Source organism: Aythya fuligula, chromosome 1, assembly GCF_009819795.1.
Source record: "Aythya fuligula isolate bAytFul2 chromosome 1, bAytFul2.pri, whole genome shotgun sequence".
NCBI lineage: Eukaryota > Metazoa > Chordata > Aves > Anseriformes > Anatidae > Aythya > Aythya fuligula.
Genome location: NC_045559.1, coordinates 53,628,043 through 53,649,335, shown reverse-complemented (window position 1 = coordinate 53,649,335; position 21,293 = coordinate 53,628,043). Strand labels below are relative to the sequence as shown.

General features: G+C 40.7%; 1 protein-coding gene across 1 annotated transcript in view; it reads left to right on the top strand.

The window, feature by feature from the left end:
• TNRC6B (trinucleotide repeat containing adaptor 6B) overlaps window positions 1–17,631 on the top strand; it is a 52,902-nt gene extending 35,271 nt beyond the window's left edge. Inside the window, exons 12-25 of the mRNA XM_032207816.1 lie at window positions 1,793–1,941; window positions 3,120–3,290; window positions 5,547–5,672; window positions 6,778–6,909; window positions 7,437–7,532; window positions 7,664–7,838; window positions 8,133–8,267; window positions 8,469–8,645; window positions 10,685–10,831; window positions 11,060–11,155; window positions 13,603–13,827; window positions 14,334–14,404; window positions 16,138–16,277; window positions 17,154–17,631. Coding sequence (XP_032063707.1) covers window positions 1,793–1,941; window positions 3,120–3,290; window positions 5,547–5,672; window positions 6,778–6,909; window positions 7,437–7,532; window positions 7,664–7,838; window positions 8,133–8,267; window positions 8,469–8,645; window positions 10,685–10,831; window positions 11,060–11,155; window positions 13,603–13,827; window positions 14,334–14,404; window positions 16,138–16,277; window positions 17,154–17,544 — 2,231 coding nt within the window. The 3' untranslated portion in view covers window positions 17,545–17,631. The remainder of the gene's footprint in view (window positions 1–1,792; window positions 1,942–3,119; window positions 3,291–5,546; window positions 5,673–6,777; window positions 6,910–7,436; window positions 7,533–7,663; window positions 7,839–8,132; window positions 8,268–8,468; window positions 8,646–10,684; window positions 10,832–11,059; window positions 11,156–13,602; window positions 13,828–14,333; window positions 14,405–16,137; window positions 16,278–17,153) is intronic.
• Window positions 17,632–21,293: the final 3,662 nt, after the last annotated feature.

The window sequence follows — 21,293 nt, the reverse complement described above, 5'->3', positions numbered from 1 at the left end:
ATCTTGTACTGTCTAAGGTAAAGCTGGTCTTCAGCCACCTGCATTATTTACAGCTTTTGTTAGCGAGTCCAAAAGACAGATTCTCACAATGGGTTTCAAGGTTGCACTAGAATTTTCTGTGACTGAGATAAATGAATGCTATCATCTCTTAGCAAGGCCCTGTTTATACTGAAGTTTAAGCAGCTGCCTCAGCACTAAGTGGCGTATCCGTGCTCGAAGCCTTTGAAGGTGCTATTTAATGCCCTACATATTATTTAACGAGCCATGTTGCATGGCATCATTCAGTAATGTTTGAGGAGTTGATTGGATCATCAGGATAACTGAAGAGACAAAAGGGTGTTTCTACTGCTAAGTCATCTTGAGTTGGCATTGACCCAGTTTCATATCAGTGATGCAACTCTGTCTCCCTTTCATTTTCTTTTCAAGTAACCAATAGGCAGCGCTGCCTGTCTAGAATTAAAGCACGCAGTCTTTTGGTAGTGCTTAGCTGGCATTGTGCATGGTGGTTAGATGTAGATATTGACAGGATTTAAGATGTACCTGATATTTTGCGACTGCGTTTGCAGAGCCAGTTCAAGCTTTATAGGATATGTTAGTAACACACGAGCCCATCCAGGTCAGTGTGAGTCCAGTTACAAGCCAAGATATGGAGGTGATATGTCAGTGTTTTTGTGATAGATGATGTTGAAGGCATCTGAGAAGATGGAAACTGGATCAACTTTCAAAGCTGTGCCAAAAAGAAAAACCCATGTAATTAGTCATTGAATTCATAGGTCTTCATCAATGTCATAGCTATAGTTATTAACAGTTTGCAGTTGGATGTTAACAAGAGATACTGGCTTTGAAAGCTTTTTTTTTTTTTTTTTTTTTTTTTAGGAGGTAAGTGTTTTGAGGATCTCAGAGTGATCAGTTGTCTTCTGTATATGATAAAGACTTAAATGTTTTGTCAGTGGTAGGATATCATATCCATCACCAGCTTCCTTTGTTGAAAGATGCGTAAGTTTTGACAGGTTTCTTCAACTGTTCCCAGAAAGGCCATCTGTGCCCCCAAACCCAATGACTTAAAACTAAAAATACCAATAAAGCTTGTTTGTACCATGTTGCTCATATTTTGAAATTAAGATGTTTTCTATCTACTTCAACGTAACACTGTTCATCTAAGTGCAAAATATGACAAATTAAATTGTTCCTTGGCAGCAGCTCAGTATGTAAGGTAGAAAACTTCCTTCAGTCAGGACTTGGCTGATGATCTGCTTCTAAAGAAAGTGTCTTGTCCACTGTGTATGGTGGTTTTCTCGTTAATATCTCTTCCTTTTGCTTCACCAGATTACTCACTAAACAAAGGCAGGAGACTGAAGAAGTTGTTTGAAAAGTCTGTTATTGGCTGTAGAATTATTACATACAAGCTGAGAGAGATTGGCTGTCTGGTGCAGGGAAGTTATGCTAGGTCAGAAGATTACTGGTGTTCGAGAATGAAGTCCACGTTACTGTAGGAGAATTATGATCAAATTCTTTATATCTGTACATAAATTGTGAGAAATACTTCACATTAAATTCTTTAAAGTAAATTGGCTTGTTCCATATTAAAAATGAAACTTCCTATTTTATTTTTTCATCATCTTTTAATAAGAACTGTGTGCTTTGCTAAGTGGTAAGACAAATTGAATTTTTACAAGACATATATATACAACAGATCTGATCTTAAAGAAGTTTTCTTCATCTGTGAACCTGCTGTCATGAAAGACAACAGAGATTGTCACTAATTTTGCTGCCTTTACTCCTTTTTCTACAGGTGGTCTCCCAGATAAGAAGTTTGAGGTAGATAAACGAGCCATGAATCTCGGGGATTTTAATGACATAATGAGAAAGGATCGATCTGGGTTCCGTCCACCTAATTCCAAAGACATGGGAACTACAGATAGTGGGCCTTATTTTGAGAAGGTGAGAGAAATATCTTTAGATAAATTAAATTCAGCCTCTGTGTTTGAGGTCCCAGTTTTTATCCTGTTCCTCTGGAAGTGCTAAAAATTCAACAACCTTGGATGAACTCAACAGTAAAAGGTGTGAGGGAGTTACGTTTGTAGAATGAATGTGTTTATAAAACAGGTATCAGGTATGCACAGGCAAACTAGATTATCTAATTAGAATAATGCTTTTTATTCTAGAACAGACTTCTCTTTACATGGAGAGAAAGAAATTATTTTGTTTTTCTTGGAAGGGTGAATGACTGGTAGCAATGAAATTCATTACAGGTTTCATCACAATGATTCTTATGGCTACTGATTACAATCATCTACTGTAAAAAAAAAAAAAAAGTTTAGATCAAAGTAAACATAAGTAATCACAGTCTTCCAAATTTTTTCCTGCTTTCATGTCTGTGATTTATTGGAAACACCCTTTCTAAATTCTGTAACCCCTTTTGCTGTATGTCCATGTACTGTGAGCTTCTGTATGACATCTGTTTCTCTGTGACATCTGTTACATGTTATGGTAGCATTTCTTTCATATTCTTGTCTATTTTAAGTAGAAGCTTTCACTGTTGTTATCAAATATTAATTGCTTCACATTATGAATTGGACAGTGTCCAATAGATTCAAAATGTTATTATTTTTTTAAAATACAGTTTATCACATGTAAAATGGAAAAGGTTTAAAAATTCTGTAGGCGTGTTAGTGTCTGAATTTTTTTTTTTTAAACTCCTCCATTTTGGTATAACAGGCCAAAAACAGTTTAGTCAACTCCCTCTGGTGGCCCATTTAATAAATACCACGAGTAGAGCTAATGCTTTCTGAACATAGATGGTGTTTGCAGGTGTGTGGTAACATTAGGAATTAATTCAAGATTTGTTTCTGTAGTGGTAATAGCCACTGTCGGAAGCGAACCTTCTTACTCAAAATATATTTTTAAAAAGAAAAAGGATTTTTTAGGGATTTATTGAGCATTTCCTTGGACCAAAATCTGAATTGTCAAATGATAATTTGAGTTGGAAGTGTTGTCCTTGTAATTGCTATTACAAATTAACTTTGCTTCTTCCTAGTCACTCACCGTCCCTCTTTCTCTCCTCTTGCGTTCTGTTGCTTCACTAACCAACTCCTGCTGTTGGCTAACTGCTGCTTCAGCTGACTTTGCCTTTCTCCAATCAAGATGGGTGCCTTGGGGATGAGGCTCCCTGCTCTCCCTTCTCCCCTTCTCCCAGCTACAAGCTGTCTCCCTCTGGTTCCACACTATCCAACGTCGGCCTTGGGGCAATCGGCTCAGGGCTCAGTCCCCAAAACTTCGCTGCTAGACAAGTAAGCAGGCCACCTTATAAGATGCATTGTTATATGGCTGCAACCTGCGCTTAATCCCGGTTAGCTGGTTGCTTGCATTTCTTTTCCTACCAAATAAATACAGTTAATGGAAATTTCAGCGATACCTGGACATTGAGAATCAATCCGCTTTGGTTGCTGTCATCAAAATGTATTCCTTCTGCTTTTGTTGGCCTCTTACTTCCTGAAGCACGGTGCAGCAGCAGACAGATCTGCTTTTCAGAAGTCATGAAGTTAATGGAGAGCTATCTATTCTAATTGATGTTTTAAAATCTAGTTAGAGGCTGGTGGTTTGCCCCACCATCCCCCAACACTGAATTTTTTCCAGCCTCCAACCCAGTGACCTCGTATGCAGGAATGTGCCTTGAAAAATTTGCGTTTGCCTGATGCCTCCTCCCCTCCCCACAGGCCATGGGAAGGACTGATTTAGCAGCCTTGGAAAATGGTTGAAGTAGTGATGTTTTCATTCTGTATATGGAGGAATGATGGGGAAGAAAGCAAGTAGTTAACTGTAGTTGAGAATAATTCCTGGCTTTTATGTTTTGCACCATACTAGGAGAAAATGCTGCAGGAATGCTAGGAAATGAAAGGACAGAACCAAAGTATTACACCTGGACTAGCTTATGTAGGCACATGCTTGACATGATGGCGTTTCTTTGTGTTGTCTCTCTGTTTCTGTGTGACACAATAAGTGTTGAACATCAGATTAAGTCCAAAATTTGTAGGCAAGTTCCCGAATTGAGTGTACAGAGCTCCACGGAGCTTTAGAGAAGGCTGAAAGTGTAGCAGCAGCAGCAGCAGACCTCTCAAAAACTTTAATACGTAGTTGAATCCAGTGAGTCCTTTCTGAATCCTTTTGTCTCTTAGACAAACAATACGTATATATCCTATCCTCTTACATGCTTAATGACACCCTGAGCTGCTTCTGAAAGGCAAGCTCTCTTAAGGCAATAAGATGTGATGGAGGTGAATGAGCAATCCATAACACTGCCAGTACAGAAGCAGAATGAGAGAATTGTGTTTGAGCAAAAAGATAGTGAAGGATGCCCGGTATTACGGTGGAAGGGAGGCAAATTGTATAATATTCTGGCATGTAAGGGAAGGAAGGGTTTTGGAGAAGACGTGGAAGATCTCAAATTTAAAGAAAGGTGAATTATGCGGGGGGCAGTGATGTTGGCATGGAGAAGAAGATACTGGTGGCTGAGGGCTGGAAAATGGGCAGTTTAGACGCCCTGGTATGTGGCAGAACCAGGTATGGATCAAAGAGGTCTTGTTGGTATACGGAGGCAGATGGGAATTGCTGAAGGTCTTGAAAAGGAAAGGACAGGATCATGGCATGGGAGGACCTTTTGGAGTATCAGAGAGAAATACATCAGCTTCAGCTTTTAGAAGCAACAGCACGCAACTGTAAGCGTAGGAGACTGTCTGTTACATCTCCTGTGGCTCTTTGTCAGAAGATGTTAGAAAAAGGCAGTCTGCTCAGAGGCTAAAATAATGGAACACAACTATGAATTTTCTTCAATTTTTTTTTTTTTGTGCAGTAGGGTTTATTATTACGTAAGTTCCTTAAAAAACAGTAAATAGTTCTCATTAAAAAAAAAAAAAAAAAGAAACAAGTATTCTTAGGAAAAAAAATGACTAGGAGGAAAAACAAAAACATTTTTTCACATTTGAAAGTTTACAAAAATAGGGAAAAAAAATCCCAATCCAGAATCCTGAAGTTTTCACACTGAAGGAAATTTTTAATGGAAGTTTTGAATTCTAACATGTTAGCGAAAGGCCTGCAGAGGAAGTAATAGACTTAGGAGAGATGCCTTGACAACCTAGTCTGACCAAGTACCTGACTTTTCTAAAACAGTGGCCAAAAATTCTCGTTGACGCAGTCTCACCATACTTCTAAGCTAGTGGAATGTTTTTTTTTAGCGTGTTGTTTGTACTCACAGTTTCCATTTCCCAACATGTAAAATGCAAAACAGCAAACACAAGCTTTGTCATGTGCTTTGAAATACACGGATGAACATGACTGCTCAGCGTAGAGGAGAAAGAGCCTGCATCTTGAAAACGTAGTGCAGCAGTCTTAATGCAGGTGGAATGTTACTGAGCGAGGGCAAGCATCTCAGCAATTCATAGGATACTCTGTTTAAGTCAGTACTTGCCGCATTATTTATACATAGTTAATAGCATAGAAATCCATTATCCTGAAGAATTCCTCTTCTCACTACTGCTTTAATTTTATAGGGTGGCAATCATGGTTTGTTTGGAAACAGCACAGCACAATCGAGGGGCATGCACACACCAGTGCAGCCACTAAATCCTTCCCCCAATATCCGGGCGCAAGTGCCTCCCCAATTTCTTTCTCCCCAGGTAAGGAATTTATAGTAACTGGTTACTTGTAAAGAAAAGAAAAGGAGGAAAAAAAAAAAAAAAAAAAAGCTACAGCCTCCAGACCACATCATTGAGGAGACTTATACGTATGTCTTAGTCTTGACTTGATGTTAAGAAATAAACAGCATAGATAAAAAAAAAAATAAAAAAATCTTAAGGACTTTGGACCGTGAATTTTAAAATTCATCCAGAGATTGAATTTTGCAGAAGGATTAGCCTTCTTTCTCTCATTCCGAGGCAGTTGTAAATGCTCACTACCAGTATTCTTAAATCTGAGTGGATTCAGAAATCTTGTCTTACATAGGCATTTGCAAAGTATTTACAAGTAAAATACTCGTGTGAAAGCTGAAAGTTACTCTGAAGTGAGACAGTTGGCTTAATTTTTTTTTCGAGCAGTTTTGTCCTGTGCTTCGTGTCCCCCTGAATAAGAGGCCTGATGAAGGGCTACGTGTTGCATTTACTTTGCAGAACTCTTTAAGACCTCAGGCTCTCCAACTGCACAAGTTTACCTTTTGCTTTGCACTTGGTGAAGACTTTTGGAGTTTCTCTCGAATACTCTACTTGTGTAACTCTCAAACACGCAGGGAGAAACGGGGGGATTCTTCTCCACCTACTCCTGTCTTTTACTATAGCTTATCCAGCATACACAGAGATTAACTCTTTCTGTGAGGCACTGTTTCTTTGCTACAGTGACTGCCTGAATGCCTTTCTTTTCCCTTGTCGAGCAGTACATTTTTAATGTGATAATGCAGTACTGTGATTACTGGTTAGCTGCGTATATATCAGGATTTTAATCTAGTGCAGTCTCTAGCAACTGATTGGTTTGGGGAGGAACTTTTGTGTGTGTGTGTGTCTGCATCTGCACATGTAATATTGTATATTGTCAATCAAGTGAAAAATTCACTCTGCTCAAGCCATAGATTATGTACGTTTAAATGTGATGTGTTAAGAAATCTGTAATGTCTTTCCCAGAACACCACTTAAGATCGGTGTCCTACCTATTCCTTTATACAAATATTCCCACTCTATCATCTTGTCTCGTAGCGGTGCATTTCTTGAGGATGTGTAATTGATTTTCGTGCAGGTTTCGGCCTCCATGCTCAAGCAGTTCCCCAACAGTGGCTTGAATCCAGGTCTTTTCAATATGGGGCCCCAGCTTTCTCCGCAACAGATTGCCATGCTGAGCCAGCTTCCACAGATTCCTCAGTTTCAATTAGTAAGTAGCTAGTAATCTTGTGAGACAGACGGTTTACAAATTGTCTGCTGCTTTCTTTTTACGTTTGTTCTAATTCTGTTTCCTTCTAATGATCTTGTGTTATTTTTTGTACAAATATTCCCTGCTTGTTGTACATGAAAATAGTCCTGTTAGGGGTCAGTGGGTAATCCAGACAGGCTTGTGTAATTACTGTGAATGTTGCAGTGGGATGGTAATGATTCTCAGCAATGTCTTTGTATTACAGAAAGCAGTTGTTTGTTGATTTTCTTCAGACTTAGAGTCTCAGCAATAGCACTAGTAATACTGTTGCATGATGTGAAGTTAGAAACAATTAACAAATGTACTATTAACAAATGTACTATTCATCTAAAGCTTTCATTAGTAATTTTATTTCATTGTGAGGAATGAGAAACAGTTCACCTTTACGTACGTTGTGAGTAAAGCACTTGCAGTTGAGCAGCTCCTGGCAGTTGCATTTCACTTGAAGAACCCTGAATTTCCACCCTTCCCCCCCACTTCTCTTGTAGGCATGTCAGCTCCTCCTTCAGCAGCAGCAGCAGCAGCAGCTGTTACAGAGCCAGAGGAAGTTATCTCAAGCTGTGCGACAACAGCAGGAGCAACAGGTGGGGCACTGCTTCTGTCAATCACGTGAAGCATAAAGCGTGCTAGCGCTGGACTTGCCAGAGAGCATGGTCCTTTGAATCTCTTTCGAGTTGCTTCAGTATCATGCCTGGTTTTTTGCTTTCATTTGCAGATTGCTCGTATGGTGAGTGCCCTCCAGCAGCAGCAGCAGAGGCAGCCTGGTATGAAGCATTCACCATCCCACCCTGTTGGGCCTAAGCCGCATATAGACAGCATGGTACCCAATCCCTTGAATGTGGGTCTCTCAGATTTACAGACCAAAGGGCAAATACCTGGATACGGTTCAGGTAAGTGCTCCCGTGAAACGAGTAATTAATGTATAAGCGCTAGAGCAAAGGTTACAAGAAATGTCAGCTCTTGATAAAATTGCATTGCTTTTCATTATAAGAGAAGAATACAAACCTAATGTCAAAATGTATCTTAGAGGCATGCTGACTTAACCGACCTATTTTCAAAGTTCCTTTCAAATATTTCATTTGCTGTGCTTGAATTTTGAATTTTTGATTGCAGTGCCGCCTGATTTAAGGGTGTTTAAAACAAAAAGAGCAACTGATAATGGCTTCCGTTTGTTTTTTTCACAGGCTTCGGCTCAAGTGGCATGGATTATGGCATGGTGGGAGGGAAAGAAGCTGGAACAGAATCCCGCTTTAAACAGTGGACTATGATGGAAGGGCTGCCCTCTGTGGCTTCTCAAGATGCCAATATGCACAAAAATGGTGAGAGGGGATTGGTTATTTTGAGAGTACTCTTTAAGTAGCATCTCACCAGAGGTGAAATAACTCAGGTGAAACTGCTTAAAGGTAGTTAACATCTTAGCTCATCACTATGCATCTTAACTTTTTTTGGTTTTGGTATTCCATATTCTCATAAAGACCCCAACCTTTCCTGAGTGCAAATGTCTCTTTTTAATATTTCAGGTGCAATAGTGCCCCCTGGAAAGGCTCGCGGAGGGTCGCCCTACAACCAGTTTGACATAATTCAGGGCGACCCACTAGGTGGCCATGCAGGCCCTGCTGGTGATAGTTGGTTACCTGCCAAATCTCCACCGACGAACAAGATCGGAAGCAAATCCAGCAACGCCAGCTGGCCTCCAGGTATTACACGAGGGCAGGGGCTATGCCCCAGCTTTACGGTTGATGTGCTGGGACCTTTCTTCATCTTACGTAAATAACCGCTATAAGGAAAACATTTGTTTGGTGAATCGCATTTTTTAAAAACAAAAATGTTGAGTTTCCAGTAAAAAACAGCAAAGCTAAATAGGAACTAACTGATGAATTGCCTGAATAGTCTTTTCTGTAGTTTTGTGACTTTACATTTCAGGAAATTTTCATGAGAGCACCTGTCCACAAAATACATAACACCAGCTCCCTCCTTGTATTCATTCCTTTCTTGTGTTGTGTTAGGATGAAAAAAAAAGGGTTTAAAGATCAGATTGATCTGGAATCAGAAAGCAAAAGTTAAAAATCTACCTTTTTGTGATGATGGGAACAGAATTTTCCTGTCCTGACCTTTTTTAATTTGAGGATGCTTGAACTTTTCCTCTCAGGAATGGTTTATAAATATGATCCACTGTGGAGCACAAGGCTTCTTTTGCCAGCAATATTGGTACAAAATGTGTGTGCTGTGCTGTTTGTGGTTCATATTTGCTTGTGCTGCGTAAAGGATAGGAGTACTGCCATATTTCAATAGTTCTCAACAATCTTGTGGCTTTTGTAGAAGTTTCTTTCTTTTGGGGTTACAGTCAGCAGTAGCATATTCTTAAAAGTCATCTAGAGTTTCACTGGCAGAAATTTCTGTCCACCAGAAAACTCAATATCTAGGAAAAATATGTATGTACTTAAACAAGCACATAATCTTCTGTGCAACAGTCGCTAAACCCAGACTGGTGTCCTTGAAGTTGCATGGATTAATCACCAGTGTTGTTCAGCAAATAGCAGATGCTTTGATTTTCTCTGTCTGGAATACTCTTATATTCCAGGAAAACATTCCTTGCTGCAAATTATCTGCTGTGTACCCGCTCAAGCACAAAGAAATAAAGGTGCAGGTGCATCTCATGGGTAAACCAGTAGGACAGACCTTGCATCAGCAAGACTGGGAGTCTGTGCAACAGATAGACAACAGCAGGAAGCCTACACAAAGTAATTAGAAATTGTAGTGTCTAACCACGGCAAGAAAAATATTTTCTGATGAGGCAGAAGAGATTTAAAGAAATAGCTATCTCAGTAAAGTCTGTGCACCCACAATGTTTCATACTCTCTGAACTGGCTAACTGTTCCAGACCAACTTTTTAAAGACTTTGCTTAACTTGATTTTCAGTCTTGCCAGTTTTCAGAAGTCTTTACAAAAACAAGACTCAGACTCATCTCTTACCTTGTCTTCAGCCATTCCAGGTCCTAAGCTGTGTTCATGGATATTTTATTTTGGAACAGAGACACTGAGTGTGACGTGACTCATTTGTGACTAGACCTGAGAATCTGCTTTGGGTGGTCCTTAAGCATAAGGTGGTGCTTCAGGGGACTGCAGTATTTTGTCAGTAGCTGAACAGATTCTTTTCTTGGTGTGGAGCTAGTTGATCATATTAGGAATTTTGATACCTGTTAGCCTATATTATGTTGTAGAGTTACAGAAGATTAGGAGCTGATGACTGACATCTACAAAATCATGAAGGCAGTGGGTAAGATAAACACAGAATTTTAATTCTGCAAATGCTGCGGTGTTAGAACTCCTGTGTAAATGGTGGAACTAAGATAGAGGATATTTCTTATGTTTTCACTGAGGTTCTCCTGACAGTGCAGTATCGCAATCTAATACTGCCCTTCCTGTGACAACTTTTTGAACCAGTAGTATCAAGTTTTCATCTCATAGACATGAGAGTCATAGTCTTGACTATGCTGTTACATACAAATAGTCAAAGGAATGCTGTATGCACTTCCACCTACAGTTATTGACCTGTGTTCAGTCACTAGAGATAATGCCATGGGAGGAAATATGAAACAGATCTTAATTAAGAGATGTCTGATCTTGTGAGGAACAGTGTAGAAGACTTGTATCCTCTAAAATATTGTCCAGAATTAATTCCAGTAAATGGCATTTTCCTCTCTGCATCTAACTCTTTTTTCCCCTCCTGTTCCAGAGTTCCAACCAGGAGTGCCATGGAAAGGTATACAAAACATTGACCCTGAATCGGACCCCTATGTGACCCCTGGAAGTGTGCTGGGGGGGACAGCCACATCTCCCATTGTAGATACTGACCACCAACTTCTGCGGGACAACACCACAGGTAAAATGTCATGCTGATATCCAAGAATATTCTAACATGCCTGTCAGAACACAATTAAGTCTACTGCATTTGACTAAGCAGGAAGCCTGTGTGCCTGTGCATCGTGTCTGTGTATCACGTAAAAGGTCGGCATTGATACAAATTGTGGCTTTTTTGAGATTTAACAGGATAACAGAAACTCTAAAACTGGCCTACTCTTCTCTTTCTCTCTCCTTCTCCCTTTGATAGGGTCTAATTCTTCCCTCAACACCTCGCTGCCTTCACCTGGTGCCTGGCCCTACAGTGCCTCTGACAATTCCTTCACCAACGTTCATAGCACTTCAGGTATGCGGGCTCCAAAATTAACCTGGACAAAAGATTTTCCACTTATTAACTAGTTTCTCCTCCTTATTCCACCTTGAATATTGAGCCTTTCAGTGACTGCTGGGGAGGTTTGGAAATAAAAATTCAAGTGGATGATTATCATTTTCCTTCTGCTGATAAAACATTCTGTTGTAGTTGCTTTAAAAAAATTGACTGAAAGACACTTGCCCTTTACCTGGTACAAAAATTCCTGGTTACACAGGTTAAAGGATCGCAGTGAGCAGTAGATGTAAAAGAAAAAAACTTACATATGATCCATTGACATATGTAAAGGGGGACTATCCTGTTTATTTTTAAATACCTCCTCCTGTATGTATGAGGTAAGGAAGTAGAGTAATAAGGCAGGTGACTTTATTCGTCTTAACTTTAGAATATTGGGGTGCTGTGAAGAGAACACTTTTCCCTCACCTTTTATAACACTCATCGTTCCCTGAAACCTGGAGACAGAACATTTTTAAAGGACTAAAGGTCTTAGTCAGAGGTCTTTTGATGGTTGGCCTGTAAACAGTAATTTAGATGTCTGCCTCAGATTCTTGGTAAGGCCTACAAAGCTTTCTTGCAAAAAAGGGTCTCTGCACGCACTTCTGAGTAGGAAACTGGAAATTATCATTTCAGATAATTAATTGAGATTTTGAGGTGCTTGTAAATACTGGAGTTTTCTTTTGAGACTTCCTTGTCTTTGATAACTACGTAAAACTGAAGAATTGTGTGCAGATACCAGCAGTGGTGAATGTGGCTGAGAGCTGCATCTGGCCAGGACTGTATGATTTTTCCATCTTACGGGATAACAGCTGTGTTCATATGTTAACTTGACATCTTCACAAAGCCAGCTGAAAATCACACTTGCCCCTCAAGAAAAACAGTGTTCCTGGTGCCAGTTTGTGGCATGACTTTGGTTTGAAGCAGTATCTGTGTATGCAGCATTCCAATGACACAAAAAATATCTCTTTCATAGCCTGGGAAATGGAATGGCATGTATCAGCTCTTTACCTCTGCTTAATGTTGTCTAGCACATAAGGAAACCCAAGAGATTGGAGGGAAAAAACATTACTGAAGTAGCTGAATTGAAGAAACCAGACCTCTATCTGGCATAAATCCATAAATCTCCGCAAGTTGTTAAGCTACACACCAGTGTTAAACAGATGGAAAGTGGGTCATCGGAATCAGGGATTTGGAATTTACAAATCTATAAAACAAACTTGGCCAAGTGAAACAGGGTTTTTTAAGCACTTTTGTATACTTTCCTAGGTTAGAGCTTGAAACCTGCTTACTGCTGACAGTTACTGTCACTGAAATGTGGTGATCTAAATGTAGAGGGAAGCATGCTTTTACTTCTCGCTGTAAATGTGATGGTCTTGAGTCCCAAACGTATTATTTTGTGACATCCTGTCATGTTGTAAATCTGGATTTTTATCCGTTGTTTCAAATCAGTAATTTACTACCTTTTGTTAGTAAATAGAGCTTAATGCGTGTATTTGCACCCACACAAATGAATTCTGATGAAGGTAATTGGCACAAGTGCCTTTACTCCTAGATTGCTTTGTCTGTGCTTGCTGCTTCTGATTGCAGAGCAAGGAAAAAGGAAATTACTTGAACAATTTTGACGTCCATTTGTTTCTTTTTACTGGATGATAAATGTCTCTTGGTGTTGGGAGGTATGGGAGAATTTACACTCCACCTTGTTAAGGACAAGCGTTTAGGAAAAGCTCCCACATATCCATAACTTAATGATGTTTTAGGGAGTCTTTTAATTTTTTTCATTGGACTTTATTGAAGTGTGTTAGGGATACTCACTGGTGGTGATCTCCTAATAGGTATTGTGTAATGTTTTCTCGTATAAATGTCAGGATTGTTTAAAAGTCCAGTTGTCACACAGCACAATGACCTTCACGTGCTGTCATTGTTCTGACTTTATAATGAAATCTGTTTCATGAGAAAGCTTTGATCTTATAAGAAGACATCTTTAGGAGGTAGCATTAGCTTAGTAGACCAGGAGCAGTAAGTAGTTATTTCAGGTCTCTGCAGGTTTAGGGCCTGAAGAAAGTTCAGTTTTAATATAAGTCAGTAGTGCCCAAACTTGTAAGAAATGCTCGTGTTCTCAAAAGAAATACAGTACAGACATAAATATTGCTGTTAGTTGTTAATGACTGAATATACTGTTGCTAGTTACATTAACACAAATAATCTAGGATTTTGTTGTTGTTGTTAGAGTATATAAAATAAGCAAAGATTAACTATGGCATGGCTTTTTTTTTGTTATGGCAATTTTTAACTGTTTTTATGGTTCTGTGTTTTGTGCTTATCTGTGATTAAAATTGCAGTCAGAGGGTTTACAGTAATAGTATAGTCGAAGGCTAGTTGAATCTGTTATGTTTCTCTAATACATGCCTTTTATTTTCATCTTCTAGCAAAATTCAGTGATTACAAATCAACATGGTCCCCAGATCCCATAGGACACAATCCCACTCATCTCTCCAACAAGATGTGGAAAAACCATATTTCCTCAAGGAACACTACAGGGCTGCCCCGCCCGCCTCCTGGCCTGACCAACCCCAAACCATCATCTCCATGGAACAGCACAGCACCCCGATCGGTCAGGGGCTGGGGGGCACAGGACTCAAGGCTTGCCTCTGGTGAGAAAAATCATCTGATAGCACCATTGATCAGACCTGAGGAGTGTATGTTTTACAGCACTAATGGTTTGGAGGAAAGAAAGTTGCAGTTGCCTGGTAAAAGGAAAAAAAAAAAAAAGTTCCTTCTTGAAATGGAAATTTCATGTCAGTGATTGGGATGGTGGGGGGAGAATCCCAGGTCCCGCTGCAGGGGATGAGTTGGAGGTGGTCTCAGAGCTGCAAGGAGGGAATTCCTATTGCATGGGGCCTTTCAAGCCTTGAAGGCATTGGTTAAGTGCTGTCTGTGAATGGGAAACTCCTAGAAGATAAAGGTCCAGTAAAAAGTAAATCATGATGTGAAATGTGAGGAAAGATGTGGTTTTTCTTTCCAGGACTAAAGATTAGGCTTCATATGTTAGCAGGGCTGATAATCTTGAGTTTGTCTGAGACCAAAAGACCTGACTGTAAAGAAAAAAGGGTTTTCGTTGTATCCAGTCTTTTTTGATTCCTCTCTCTTCTGTTTGCAGCATCTACTTGGAGTGATGGTAGCTCAGTTCGTCCTAGTTACTGGCTGGTTCTTCACAATCTCACTCCACAGGTATTTTCTGTTACTGTCTTTGGCAACTTACTTGCTTTGCGAAGACACCAATTTGTGGATTCTTCAGCTGTTTCTCTGTGAATAAGATCTAAAAAAATCAAATCTGTCAGCATACGTAAGAATTGTTTCTACTAAACAGTAGTCTGATGAATTTTTCAATTGCAGTCTCTTCGTTTAACTTGAAGATGTTCAGCATTTGCTACATGACTGTCTTAGCCTTTCCTTACCTAGAGTTTCAAGAAATTATTGGAACAGAAATACGTTTTTCTTAGAAGTGAGGATAAGTTGCATGACCATAATGTGGAATGGTTTATAGCAGCTAAAGAGACTGTTTCTTTGGGGTGTTGTAAGAATGCTGGTGTAACTGCCAGTTTTCGCTTTGGTGTTTCCATAGTAAAACCACAGAATGTTTCCAGCACTCCTGCCAAAAGCAGTCTCGTTAGGTTATTCCTGCAAAAGTATTCTCAGAACTCTTCCATTCGAAATGAATTTTGTGGAGATCCTGGTTTCAGCGATCCCAATTAGTCTCTCTATTCAAGGCTTAGGAAAAGCTTGTGTGATTATCAGCAGCGCCCTGAGGTCTAGACAGAGAGTTCCCTGTTCAGCAGGGTAATTTACCACGCTTCTAGTGCAGTTTAAGATGACATCAATGTGAAAGGAAAGAGAGTCTCCTTCAGATCACCCCAACTGGCAAGCTATGCTCCTTTCATAGGAAAGTCTGTTTTCCTTAGGAAACAGCAGTGGTGTGACGAAGAGGCACAAGTCTAAGTCCCCGCCCTGTGCAGGGTAGTTTACTGCTTTAGTAATGGTTTAATGGAAGAAAAATATTTTTGAAGGCATTGAATTAATAAAAAGGAGAAGGTAGGTTATAGTTGTTCATAACAAATCTTCTTTTTGTTGTTGGTCAACTACAGTGGAGAGGAGGAAGTGTAAAGATTAAGGTGATTTCAGAGACAGTACCTTCAGTTTCTTTTTTAATCTTGCCCACATTTATACCCACATAAAACTTTCTTTTCCTGAAAAGAGGGAGGGGGGAGAGGAAGAATGTGATAACACTTCCTTAAGTATCTGCACATACGGATCCCATTTGTGTGTGCATGTTCCTGTGGCATACCAGGAATGGAATCTGTCTGTACAGAGCACCTTGGAGAACAGCAGTTACTGGAGGTAAGAAGCTGTTATGCTGCAGGAAGGAATGCAGGCAACAACTGCTGTGAAAACATTAGTTCAGGAGGAATGAACATTGCTGGGTTTGGCAGAAAGACCACTGTCTGTTTCTGTGACTTCATGTTTAATAACCACAAAGACAAAAAATGCACCAAAAGAAAAGTAAAAAAGACCCTTGTTACAGAGGTGAGATTTCAAATTTTGCAAAACTGGTTGGTGTAAATTCTACTGCAATCAGAGTGCTGGAGGCTTAACAAATTCTGCTTCTTTGGTCCAAGTCCTAATGGCTGGAGAAACGCAACTTGCATGTAATCGCTGGAAAACATGTCAGATTGTCGCATGAAGCAAAGTAATTGTGAGAGCTTGAAGTCACTGTAATTGTGAGAACTTGAGGCATACAGAAATGCTGTTTGAAAATTAAATCCTCTCACCTTTGCGTACTTTTTTACTTCCACCTGCTTTCCCGTGAGATCAGTTATCTTTAAACTACTTGTGACTGCTGAGTTTAAAGTACATTTGATGAAATAGTTACAAATGTCCCTTTTACCCTGGCTGTTCTTCCTCAGATCGATGGGTCAACCTTGAGGACGATCTGCATGCAGCACGGCCCACTGCTGACATTCCATCTGAACCTGACCCAGGGCACCGCCCTCATCCGATACAACACCAAACAGGAGGCGGCCAAGGCCCAGACTGCACTGCACATGTGAGCAAATCCCAGTGGCCTTTCTTTGTTACCACATTAGTCATCAACACCAAATGTCTCTCCACTGCTGTGCTTTGGAAACTCATTCCAAGAGCGCTTCTTTGAAGGGGATCTTTCATTCATGAATAGAAGATGAGAAACAAAGCTGCCTTCCATTTATGTCATTTTAATTGTTGGCACAAACCTGTAAATACAGAACCAGGAAGGTGCAAATAGGGTGGAATTGTGACCAGTATGCGAATTACTGTACACTTTGGGCTATTTTATGAAGCCTTGTGAATGACTTCAGATGAAAATCATTCTTCCATATGTAACCCAAATGTGCGGGAACCTGCTAAAGTTTTGAGATAAACCTGAAATAGCTTTTGTGAAAGGCTGCAGGTCTTACGTTTCCTGTTACCTAAGCCTTTTGGAATTGACTGTGGCTCTGTTAAGTTCGGAAAATGTGAGAGGTCTTGAGACTATTTTTGAGGGGTGGTGGTAATAAGCACTAAAATTCACTGAAATCGTGTAAGCGAGGCTAATCTTATCTTGAACTTCCTGGGCTTTTCAGCCTTTTCTTGCTCTATGCTATTTGAAAGGTGGCATATGTGCATTTCCCATTTCAGCTACACTGCGTATGTACTTTCATTGTCCTCGCATTTATCTTCAGGGCCTTAGCTTAAATTTAGAACGCTTTTGTTGCAGGCCTAACAATAGAGAATTTGATTTTTGCCCCGTATCAAATGGCTGACATTTTCTGTGCTCTTTCCATTGTGGCGAGCTGCTTTCTGCTTTGGTTTTGTCACCTGATAGCGTTCTTTCTGTGCCTTCTGAATCCCTACCCTGAACTTCCAGCTTTGTCTAATTATTTTTTTCTCCCACCTGTCTTTCTAGGTGTGTGTTGGGAAACACTACCATCCTGGCTGAGTTTGCCACAGACGAAGAGGTTAGTCGCTTTCTGGCACAAGCTCAGCCCCCTACACCTGCAGCAACCCCAAGTGCACCCACAGCAGGCTGGCAATCCCTGGAGACGGGACAGAACCAGACAGATCCAGTTGGACCTGCTTTGAATCTCTTTGGTGGGTCAACAGGGCTTGGGCAGTGGAGCAGTGGTGGCGGCGGCGGCAGCAGTGGGGGCGATCTCACTGGCGCTTCATTGTGGGGGCCCCCAAACTATTCTTCAAGCTTGTGGGGGGTCCCGAGCGTAGAGGATCCACACAGAATGGGCAGCCCTGCTCCCTTACTACCTGGAGACCTTCTGGGAGGAGGGTCGGATTCAATCTGAACTTAGAACTTTCAACTCTGACCTCGTGACCTTTTTTGGAACAGCAGCAGCACTAACTTGACCTTTTCGTTTTTTTCAACTTGCAATAAATACATTTATAAAAGGAAAAAAGAAAACGGAGAGAGAAAAAAAGGTGGGTCATTGACAGACTGTCTGAGCACATAGTTGCCTCCCTTATATAACTTCAGTTTTTTCGTTTGGAATATGAATCCAAAAAGAGAACATATCACTCTTGAAATACTTGAATCATGAACGCCAACTTAGAAAGACAATGTGAAGCAAGTACACATACCATTTAAATCTAAACACAAAAAATTAAAAAAATTAGTTTCTAGTTTTTCACTTTTTCATGTTATACGGAAGTTGTTGCTAAGAAACATATATACTGAAAAAATAGCTTTTTAACTTTGTTTGCACTGGGTGTGTTTCCGTCCTTAGGTCTACCATGTTGGGTTGGGGCAGGGGTGGGATTCAAAAGAAAAAACGGGGTGGGGGGGGGAGGGGAAGACTTGACGGAGCCTCACTTTAAAAACAAAAAAACAAAATAATAATTAAAAAAAATTTAAAAATGAAAAAAATCAACAAAAAAAACAAAACAGAAAACAAAACAAAAAAACCAACACTTTGTGATTGGCTGGTTGATAAGTACCAGTGTGTTCTGGCACATGTAACTGCCCACGTGTGCTTGTTTCTGTGTGAGTGCGTGTGCACATGTTCGTGTGTGTGCATTTTTTCTCTATATATATAATCTTGAAACGCTGCATTGCTGATGGTCTACGGGCTGGCTGGCCATCTGCGTGTCTTGCTTCAGAAAACAAGACAAGCACGGTGGAGTCCCTGTGGCTGAAGCAGAATCCAGTTGGGCTGGATTAAAATTTGTCAGTAGGTTTTTTTAAAATTCATTTTAGCAGGGTGCTATCTCAAGTTTGCAGATCATACTGAGTGGGTAGTCGCTTCCTAGCCCTTGTTCTAACCCTGTGGTAGAGCGGAACACTGCCATATCCAAAGGATTTGGTGAGAGGGGAGCCAATGTTGTCTTTTGAGTAGCAGTGTATTTATTTATTTATGTCTGCATGTGGGGTTTTTGTACTGAGTGAACCCTAGAATGTTTGTTATATAATGCAAGCCATTTTTTTTTTTCTTCAGAAGAGGGGAGGAAAGAAGTCATTGCCATTTTTTGTGTGACAAAGACGAATGTTCTTATTCAGTCTCTTGCAAGCTTCAGTACCTTGAAAAAAAAAAGACGAGCGTTTGTTTTTCTCCCCTGAATGCATAGACAAGCACCCACATTCATTCGCAAAGAATCCATCAAAACCCTGAAAGTCCAGCCCAACCAAATTAGCCTTTTAACTGATTCACTGCTTGTATTAACACTGACAAAAATGAAATCGTGTCAGCAAATCGCTGGCCGGCCTGCCTCATCTCCTGAAAGCACATGCAGCTAACTCCTTTCTGCGTCTTCACGGTGAGCGTTACCTGTGCCAGGCCTTGGTGTATTACAACGCCAGACCATCACTGACAGAAACGTTTACTTACGAATGTTCTTAAACCAGTGTGTACTTCAAACGTTTCCTTTTGTTTCTCTGTGTTGTGTTTTTTCCTGTGTACGTGGTTTTGCTTAGGGAGGTATATAACTAGCAAAGACTTTTTTTTTTTTTTTAAAGTATTGCACCTTTTTGTTTTTTTTTTTTTTTGTTTTTACTTTTTCTGTACTGTTGCTTTTTAATTTCTGTATTTAAGGAAAGGTTTGGGTTTTTTTTTGTTTTAGCATCAGTGTAAGTAGTACTCTGGGCAGGATAGGGGTAACCTATATAACCCACAGTGATAGCCAGTGTGTGCGTGCATGTGTGCGCCGGGAACAAAACTTCCAAGACTGCTTGTTGGGAGGCGAGTTGCAGCAGCCTTGAAGGAGCATCCCTTTACACGAAGCCAGAAGTCTTTAGGAGGGGGGACTGGGAAAAAAGGGAAGAGAGATGCCGGTACTTTTTCCGTAAGCGCTAGCAGTCCCGCGCGGCGTTGTCTAGCTGTCATACTGTGTAACGAAGTGCCGACGTTGAGTACCAGCAGATACCTGTCCATTCCAACCCTCAGCGGGAGCAGTTCTCCGTTTTCATTGCCTGTCCGGGGGGGGAGGATAGGGGAGCCTCTTTCTTCAGCGTTTCATTGAAGGATACAACAGTGTCTAATACATTTAACTCTTCAGCTGGGTGGGGAGAAGCGAAAGCAAATGGGGGTGAGGTAGGGGTGTGTGTGTGCGTGCGTGTGCCTGTGCTGGGGCGGGGGGAAGGCCTAGGGAGTTCCGTGGCTTTTTTTGGATTCGCCCTCTCTGTGTAAACCCAATGTCACGAGGAAGGCTGACTGAGGGAAATGCTGCATTCACACATGCCCGTAGATTCGTGTGCAAAGTGTTACGTGACAAAAAAAAAAAAAAAGTATGAGTAGGTTCGTATTCGCTTAGTAAACTGGAGCGTGCAGCATACTCCGGCCCCGTATGGATATACTTTCCTATCACGTCTCCTCCTTCAGCCCAGCGTGCACAAAGCAGCAAAAACCTTCTCTTCCAGCTCCCGCTAGCTCGCTGCCCCTCGCCTGCACGCATCCGCAAAGCTTCGCTTCCGATAGCCTCCGCTTGAAGCCCAGAGCAGGTGTCGAGCAGCCCAGTGCCAGCAGCACTTCCTAGCGAAGCGCCGTGGGCCCGAGGCGAGCAAGTGCCCGTCCTCGCCCACGGTTTGCTCTCCGTGCTGGCTCATCGCTGTGCTCCACCCTCACTTCTCTCTCCCGGCCTGCCCTAAGGTCCCTTTTCCTGCACTTTGGGTTAGTTGAGTTCCTCGCGATAACTACGGTGAAAGCCGGGTGCTAGAGCCCCTCTTGTTTACAAGACATAATGAGGGATTTGAAATATTTAAAAGAAAAAAAAAAAAAGAAAAAAAAAAAAAAAAAGCTAAATTGTTCTTCCATTCTAAGCTTAAAGGGAAAAAAAATTAAAACGTACAAAAAAAAAAAAAGACCAAAAAGTGCATATATATATTTTAGATGAAGACTAACTCTGGGAGCATTTAACAGTGTTTTTGTTTTTATTTTAACATTTTATTTTCCTGCTTTAAATTTGCAAGCATTCTCAGGAATTCTAGGGTAGGAAGCCAGTTTTTTGAAGATGGTTTATTTAACCTTATCCTAGATAGATGGCTGTTTCTTGTTGATAAACTTTTTCAAGTTCCTGAATCTTCAAAATGTTTGAAAGTTTTTACTTTAAAATAAAAATGCTAAAAAAAAATTAATAAAAAGAAAAAGTAAAAAAAAAAAAAAGTAAAAAAAAAAATCTCCAAATGTTACTGTCAAGCGGGGGATCAAGGGTTTGAGAGACTGTCTGAGTTCAAGTAACGTCAAAACTTCTCAAGATCAGCAACAGCAAGCCGTTGTGGTCTGACGGTGGGGGAGAAGGAGGGTTCCCGTTCGCAGTGCTGTGTCGCTCACGCGGACGCACGCAGTTGCATGGAGAAGAGAAGTGCGTGAATGGAAATCTTATCACTTTGTTCCCTTTCGATTGAAACTAAACTATTCTTCCAAGCACCTTTTTCAAAGCGAAACTGTAAGCCGAGCAGAAGATGCAGTGTAGTTTAGCCGAAAGAGTCCTCGGTCAGGGGCAGCAGCAGGAAATAACACGATGGTGCTTCTTTAAACCACTTGTGAGTAGTGCTAAAGAAAACCAGTGCTGACAGAAAACCCAAGAATGAAGTAGTTGGAGCCTG